At 44.7% G+C, this 8,974-nt stretch overlaps 1 protein-coding gene across 1 annotated transcript in view; it reads left to right on the top strand.

Annotated features, from left to right (window-relative positions):
* The first annotated feature begins 5,609 nt into the window (after positions 1-5,609).
* The window catches only part of LCT (lactase), a 241,660-nt gene continuing 238,295 nt past the window's right edge, over positions 5,610-8,974 (top strand). Inside the window, exon 1 of the mRNA XM_085647530.1 lies at positions 5,610-6,303. Coding sequence (XP_085503656.1) covers positions 5,670-6,303 — 634 coding nt within the window. The 5' untranslated portion in view covers positions 5,610-5,669. The remainder of the gene's footprint in view (positions 6,304-8,974) is intronic.

Below are 8,974 nucleotides of genomic sequence, written 5' to 3'. Positions count from 1 at the left end.
CACCCTATAGGAAAGGACAGGAATGTGCTGTGTCATGGAATCACTATGCATTCCTGCCCTTTCACGCAGTTCAGCAATGTAGTTTGCCACCTTGTACTGAATAAAAACTTGACATAAATGCCACATAGGTTAGAAACTGCCCCAATCCGACTAGCTATAATGTCTCGTTCATTCTCCGTACTATAGCGAAGCTACCAATGATTAGACATCCTAGAACATGTCACCCCGACCCTCTCAGGAATCGCGGGAAGAAGAACACTCTTTCGTTCAAACACTCATACCTGTCCACAACGTGAGTAAACAGAGACACGGTATAGTTTAAAATGTTTATTTTAACTAACGTGCTCTATAACGCAGTACACAAGCCAATACTAGCAGCAAAATGCATAAGAACAATATAAACAGCATTGTTACAATTCCATAAAGCACAAAAGGTGAAACCATATTATAATGACGGTGGAAACAGGACTACATCGCCTTACCACCCTCCCAGTGCTATAAGCTAGTTTATAATAATTATAGAAGACCTCTGGGCTTTGTCAGGGGGACCCCGACCCCGTACCTCCAAGTGTAGATGCAAGGAATTACATCTCAGGACAAGCACAGCTCTTCTTCGTTGGAATGATTTTCTCCACGTGTCTTTTCATGCATGTAAAGCCATATTAAAAGCACCCGAGTTTCAGTAGTGCAGCTGTGTTCTATGTTAAGTCTATGGGCATGGGACTGACCAAAGTGAATCAACAGCATACATTGTTTTTCGACCTTGAACACACTGTGCAGACGAGGAGCACAGTGTACATCTAGATGTGTGAAAGGCTGACAGTTCTCATGTGAAAAAGCGCAAGTAGAATATTTACGAGAACAGAGCCATGTAGGAACGTGGGCAACAAGCGGCAAAATGGCAGCCTAACTTACGCTAATTTAGCAATGTCCGCAGTTAATCCCATGTCCTCACTACACACTATGACATACAAGTGTAATGGCACATTTAGACACCCTTACACATTTATGTATACATTTTCAGACCATGGAACACAGCTAGCCACCTCGCAGGGCTGATCTGCCTGGAGGTGAAAGGTCAGAAATGTCTCACATCATATGGCAAAATCATGCCCCATACATGTGATGTTGTCAGAACTGCTGGCCAGTTTTATCACAAGCCCCCTTGCAACATGATACCCTTGCGATCAAATATATAGCGATGAGACTATATGAATAATAGACAATGCAGAAGCTCAGTTTGCATGAGACTGGATAAGCCCAACTAATTTTCTTGACTCCCTTTTTTTTCGGATAGGAAATACACACTTTAGACAAAGAAAAGATCCTGGGCCAGATTTACGAGTTTGCAGTCGCAAATGTTGCCCCGCGCTGCGTGAGGAGAGAGTTTGCAGAAATATGGCACTCTCCTCCCCTCTCCCTAACACCGGTGCAGAAATGTGCAGCCACGCACCACGGACACACCTTGCACCATAGTTCAAGGGTTTCTCTGTGAGTCAAGCATAAGTTTTGTACTGAAAGGGTACCCTTTCAGTACAAATGCTATGCTTAGACTAACTTTAAACATTTTCCCACTTTGTATGTGTGCTGTATAGTGCAGCACACATGCAAAGTTGATAAATAAATTAGAAAAAAGCATTTCTCCTTATAGCGACTATCTGAAATGGGCACTATTTACTGACCCTAAACCTTGTCTACTTTTAAAAGTAAATAAGGTTTAGGGTCAGAAACCTTGGGTGATTGCATGGGAGCTCCCATACACCACCCATTGTACAACCCCTTGGCACTATGAGCTGCTTTGCACTACTTTCGAGTGATTTTCCAGCGCTAAACAAGTTTAGTGCGGAAAGTTAATTAGTAAAAAATAAGTTTTACCTTTGTTTTCCTTCACTTTTGTGACACAAACACGGTGCTTAAACTTAGTAAATATACCCCCCAGAGTTCACTGGTGATATGCCTTTTGGGTAAGGCAAATGTCTCTTACAGTCCAGTCAATGGATCTCTGGCTTCCGGAGGTAGCCTTTTTATGGTCTCACTGAGGTTCACTCCAGAAACTGGGTAGGAAAATCTAAAAGCTACACCAGACAGAGAATCTCTCAACAAGACAAGTTTTTTAAATTTTATTTTTCCATTTATTACAACCAGGTAAACACATCAACCAGTGCAATTCACCAGTTACAAGTGCTCCATGACACATCAGAATTTCCAGACTTTAAGGGACAATACAAGTAAGGCATTACAATGTAGACCAAGTCTGTGAGTAAACCAAATATATACATATCATAACTACACCTGGCGGCCACGGCTCCATCACCCAACTTGACTCAGTTCGAGTCTACCTCCCTGCTTCTCTTGATGCAGTCGCTGTCTGGGTCCCCATGTTCTCAACAAGACAAGTTAGTAGTAAAATCAATGAAAGGTGAAGTCAGAGGAGCCATCAACCTAGAATAAGGTATTTTTTGTCATGTAGTACTACATATGTAAAGCTGAGTCCTGCCTTCAAAGGTTTATCCTCATCAAAAGCTCTGTGCAAGAATTGATTGACTGGAGGTGGCTTTCTGGTGAAGAGACAGCCTGCGAAATATGAGAAAATGAAACGGGGCAATGGATTTTAAGATCTGATGAGGCGCAATGATGAGGCAAGGCCCATACAATGAGTTATTTCAGGTACACCTTGAGACACAATCCATTTGCACATCCCTGTTAAAATGCTGTTCTGTTCCTCTTTTACATGGAGTGGAAGATATCAGTGCAGCCATCATTTCAAATTTCCATTTTTGGTGGGGGGGGGGGGAGTTTTATACAGCGTGAACTAGACCCGAAGGTACCAGAGAGCTTCACATGAGCACCAGTTGCACAGACGGACACATTCTTTTTTTTTTTTATTAGGCACGGGGAGATCAAGTGATTTGCCCAGAATCACAGGATATTGAGCGTCCCTGCCGAGACTCGAACCCGGTTCCTCAGCTTTGAGCATTTTCTAACCCCAAGCAAGATATCATCTTTGGATATGAGTTAAATAATGCAGATCTAACTCAATACCTAAACAAGAACCGACTGTTCTGTCAGGCACTGCCACCCTGTGCATCTGATACATATTGAACGCAAGGCAGAAAAACAAACTTTAGCCCACTGAATGAGAAAGGTTTAGGAGAGATCCTTACGTGTGGCACCATGTGAGTGGGCAGGTCTGAACTAAGCAGCGACAGGAAGCACACGTGCTCAGAGGGCTAGTGTCACAGACTTGTAATAAGGACGTGTATGGCTTGTACTGGGTCACTAGCAGATGAACCCATTGCAAATAGCTATACAACATGGCACCAATTTAATAAGGACTTGCACTGTCCTTGTGTGATGCAAGTTGTCGCAAGGCAATGCAAGTCCTTATCTGGGATTTACTAAGCCACGCAGTACCCCTTTATAGGGCTTTGTGTGGTTTAGTAAATACAAAGTAATGGAAGGAATCGCATAGCGCTGCCTTGTGTTACCTTGCATTGGAAAGGTGTTCCATGCGTGGAGAATCAGATTTCCCATGCATCAACCCATGGATTTTGGCACATTCCCACATTTACATAGACTTGTAAACCAAGGAATGCGTCAAAATGCTACAACTTCCCCAGTGAGGCATAACGAGGAAAAATATCTTTATTTCTCTTCGATATTTCCTTTTCTTTTATTATTTCCTTTTACAACATGTAACATATATATTTATTCACCACCCCAATTCCGTTGTCTCTTCATCCTTTTTCACCATCAGGATGATAAAAAAACTTCTACCTTACCTTCCTCCTAATGCAGGCAGGACTCTCATCAACACACTCGTTATGTCTAAGCTAGACTACTGTAACGGTCTACTTATTAATGCCCAGGAAAGAGCCCTACATAAACTCCAGATGGTACAAAATGCAGCGGCAAGAATTCTCTCAGGCACTCCTAAGTTCAAACCTATCTCCAAAGTACTTCGACAGCTACACTGGCTGCCCATCAAGACCAGAACAAAGTTCAAGGCCCTCTACATTGCCCACAAGGCAATCCACAACACAGGACCCGAATTCCTTAAAATAAGTCTATGCTCCTACAGGTCGACAAGATCCTTACGCTCCTCAGCAGCACATTTACTGACTGTCCCCAGAACCAAAAAGGCCTCCTGGGGCGACAGAAGATTCACTGTCGCCACCGCCAAACTTTGGAACACACTCCCCCTACATATCAAAACCATACTCACTCTGCTATCCTTCCGTAAACAATTAAAAACCTGGCTATTCAATCAATAAACCTCCCATCCCCAACTCTTTCTCATCTCAGCTGCCCACAGCGCCGTGTCACCTAAGGGTATTTGTGCGCTTAACAAATTGCATAAATAAATAAATAAATAAAATAGAAAAACGAAAAGGCCTCTGAGGATTGTTTTTGCCCGGGAAGGTGTTCTTTCCTGCAAAAAACACAATCCTGTCTGTAACGCAGGCTCCCTTGCATCATGGCACAAGGGTGTCTGCGATGGCGCAAGGCAGCACAAAGGGCACTGGCAGTTGGAGACAGCAGGGGTGCACCATATCTATGTAAACACGGCGCGTTTCTGCTGTCTCTTTCAGTTGTGTGAAACATTCGTAAATCTGCTTCCATATCCATATGAATAGGAAAGGAAAAATGAAAGGAAAATTGAGAAAAGGTAGAATGAGAGAAAGCCAAACTGATACAAAGTATTTCAGAAGTTATCAAAATATATCAATTTAAGCTGAAAGCCATCATCATGCCTCTAAAACTCAACCTTTAGCACATAACGCATGTCAGGAACAGAGTACTTCTCTGGTGAAGGAAGTTGTCTAGGCATGAAGCCTTCCAGTCACGCAGCTCCAAGGGGAAGGGTCAAGGGTCACTAGCAATTTATGAAAAGACCAGGATGACTGCCAGGCAGTGCTGTCCCCCCCCCCCCCCCCCCCGCCCCCAAAGCAGGAAAGAGAAGACTGCTGCAGCGACGTGTACAATCCGAGTATCCTTTGGTTCGCATCTCTCTCATATACTGATATATATATTATGAATAAATATATATTGTATGAATAAATATACATGTATGTATATATATACACTTACTGTCTCTCTCTCGCCTTATATATATATCTGTATATATATCTATATACAGATATATACACACAAACACTGTCTCTCTCTCGATAGTTACATATATATATATATATATATTGCTATATATTGTCTTCTCGCTATATATAGCTATATATATATATATATATACACTCTCTCTCTCTCTCTCTCTCTCTCTCTCTCCATATATATATATATATATGAGGAACAAAGAACAATAAAGAAGAAATATTGCCACTAACTTGTCCTGGTGGTCCGTTTCTGTCAGTTCGCCGAAAAGGAAGTGCTGAGAGGTGTTTGAATGCATATATATATATATATATGTGTGTATCGAGAGAGACAGACAGAGAGGAGGGAGGGCAAGGAAAACAAAGACACCTGGGGTTCCCTTGTTAGTGTTTGCTGTCCTCGTGATTAAAGTAAGCCCATCGTCTGCTGCTGTGTGTGTTTGCATACCAGCAGTTTTCTTTATCTGCCTGGTAGATAAGGTGAATCAGTGCTCCTTTTATGGTCACTGCGAGGTATATATGAGAGAGTAGAAGGCCTCTGCCTGAGTAACCCTCGCCATCATGGGGCCTCTATGGAGGACGCTCCTCCTGTCTCTTTTCTGCGTCGCCGGTCAGGGGCTGGAATGGGAAGCGGTACAAGATATGATTGGAGTTGCGGGGCCATTAACGAAAGACGTTTTGAGAAAGTTAAACGAAGAGAATAGGCCGTCCACCAAGCAGGATGTCAACGGTGGTCTCCTCCCAGCAGAGTATGGTGTGTGCCAGGGGCCATTTCCAACTTTCCTGGCGGATTACTTCTCAGGTTTACACGAAAGCGGGGCAACCCACTACAAAATCAGGTTGTCGTGGGCAGACCTTCTTCCAGAGGGGAGCTCAAAACATCCGGATGACAACCAGGTACAGTGCTACAGAAAACTCCTCCAGACACTGGCGGCTGCCAGCATCAAGCCTGTGGTGATTCTCCAGCGCCAAGAGTTGCCACCATTGCTTGTTTCACGCTATGGCCGATGGGAGAACCGGGTCCTGGCAGACCTCTTTGTGGACTATGCCGATTTCGCGTTCCAGGTTTTCGGAGACTTGGTGGACACCTGGATAACCTTGGAAGACACCTCTACGGATAAAGGACTCACATTTCTGGAGACTCTGGCTCATAAAAAAACATACGAATTATATCATAAAAAATATTCTTCAAAAGGTAAGATAAGCATTGGCTTTAGCTGCCACACACTCTTACCCATGTTTCTAGATTATACATTACATGAGAACCATAAACCTCTATCGTCTTAAATAATTTGCTTGAAAATGTTCTTATGACATATTTTTGCAAAGCATGAATTTAGAGTTAGAGAGCACTATTCAGTAAAAAGATAAATAAAACGAAAATCAAACAGATACCATTACCAAACTAGGAAAGTGATGTAATATTGAACATATTAATTAAAAAGTTGGAGCCTATGTGGCTTATTTACAAGCCCCTTGCTCCGCCAGTGCGTCACTTTTAATATGGGAAAAAGTGAGGTACCCGCAGCCCAAGGGGCTTATTTACAAGCTTCTTGCGCTGCCAGTGTGTCACTTTTAATATGGGAAAAATTGATGCTCCGGTGGCGCAAGGGGCTTGTAAATAAGCCCCTCAGTCTTTACTTTATTAGGCGCATTTACATGACACACATTTTCACCTAAAGTGTTTCTATGCAGAAAAAGCAAGACTGGTCAATTGTTTGTTAATGTGTTAGTTTGATAAATGCTTTATAAAAAAATAGTATAAATATCAAAGGGTCCCGACCTATCTTACCAGCCCACCTCAAGTGTGCGGGACTGTGGAAATCAATTCAAACGGTCAAGCTAGTTATTCTATACATTGATTACCATCAAAGAGAGAAAAGACCAGAAACAACATTGTTCATATGAAGAAATCTTTCTTTATATAGTTTTCATAAAAGTCATTATTTAATCATTCACTTTCAAAATAGACGGTTGTCACAAGAGAAAGTGAAAAAGAAGTGCACATGTGCAATGTGAACGTGTAAAAGTAAGAGAGACAATCAGAATAAATAAATAGCAAAGATACTCTATTTATATTTATATATTAAACACTGGGTGGATTAAAGCGATTCAGTCGACCAAACCAATGTTAAGCCTGTGTACAAGATCAATCCATTATCTTGTCCTTTAAGTGACCTCTGAACAGGGTCAAAAGGTAGTAATGCAGGCCAAAGGAGGAGAATTTCGACGTTTCGACTATATAAAGAAAGATTTCTTCATATGAACAATGTTGTTTCTGGTCTTTTCTCTCTTTGATGATAATCAATGTATAGAATAACTAGCTTGACCGTTTAAATTGATTTCCCCAGTCCAGCACACTATGCATGGGACACCTTGTGTGCCCCAGGCAGTGTCTCGTTTCTTTCATCCCTCCCTGCCCCAATACACTAAGTCCTGTTTGGGGTGGTGCTAGCACCTCCCAAGGCAGGAAACCTATTGTCCAAGCCTCCCTCGCTGGAAGGACTCCCAGCAGCAGGAGGTCAGACTTGTGTCTGTGGCAGCAGTGTCCATTTTGTGACGCTGGGGCTCTGGTTAACTTTAACCGGGTAAGTAGGATTTCAACATGTCTTCCCCCTCTAGAAGGGGGGAATACTATCCTCACCGCCAGAAATGGTGTGGGGGTAGTATTCCAAAGTGTTAGACACCTTACACGACATGTTTTGATAAAGCCAAACCATAGTTACCATAACCGCGAGGATTATAAGGCACTTTAAGAGTATATGGTAGGCGATATCATAGAACAGCTATAAGGACATGGTTCCGAAAGCTGCAGACAGGCTCAGCTCATGCTAGAGCACCATCTCACATGTTACCATGCACTCTGCCTCCAGGATTGTTAAGGCCTGCTATAGGAGTGGCTGACAGGTTACCCATGTGTCTATATAGAAGGTAGGTATAGGGATACTACACCTAAGCAAGGGGTGATTACACGACCTTGCCCCAGCTGAGTGATCAGCCAGTTGTGTCACGATGGGAGGCCAGCCAGGGGTGGCATAATACATGCTGCAGCCCCTGGTAGGCCTAGGGTACACCTATGCCCTGGGTACCTAAGGTACACTGTACAGGGTCCAATAAGGCGATCCTTACCAATTGGGTTATGTACCTAAAGTACATAGTGGGAATTTAGAGAGAGAACAGCTGGGCTGTGGGTCTGATTAGCAGGCCCACAGCCACATCTAAGTCGTAAACCAGTAAAGCAAAAAGTGGGGGTGACCATAGGAAGCAGACCCTACTCTCCTACACTCCCTTCGAGCCCGCTCACCCCGGGAGCAGGCAGGGATGTGAAGCTGCCATCCCCCCGCGCAGGGCGGCCTGCAGAGGGGATTCCCCGGCCGTACTCTGACCGATTGGGCACTCTCGGTCCGTTTAGGGATGAACTGCTTGGCCAGCCTCGGCTGTTGTTTCAAGCAATTAGCTTCCTCCCCGCATGGACCGTCCGACTCGAGGGCCTGCCGCCTGGCAGAAGGCCCTTCTCCCTACCCAGCAGAGTGAAGGCCGAACGGCCCCGGCAGCTCGTGGCCCCCAGTGGTCTGACCCCGAGCAGAAGGGGTCGGGTGGCGCCAGGCCCTCGGATACTGCTGCCCAGCAGGTCCGTTCTAGGCCCTTTGCGCCACGCTGTCACCCCTCTCCGCCCAGCACATTTCCGCAGCAGCTCGGAATGACCGTTCCGAGTGGTGCCGCCGCCACCAGGCCCCGGCACCCCTGCGTCTCGCTCAGGCCGCGCCTCGGCCAGCCTCTCCCTCCTCGGGGAGACGGCTGGGCCTGCCGGTGCCCATGCGACCTGCCACCTCTCTCCACCCCTCCGGCGAACCCTCCCGTCCAGG

Source organism: Triturus cristatus, chromosome 3_2 (genome assembly GCF_964204655.1).
Source record: "Triturus cristatus chromosome 3_2, aTriCri1.1, whole genome shotgun sequence".
Classification (NCBI taxonomy): domain Eukaryota; kingdom Metazoa; phylum Chordata; class Amphibia; order Caudata; family Salamandridae; genus Triturus; species Triturus cristatus.
The sequence above is the reverse complement of the archived record's forward strand: the minus strand, read 5'-3'. Positions and strand labels throughout refer to the sequence as shown.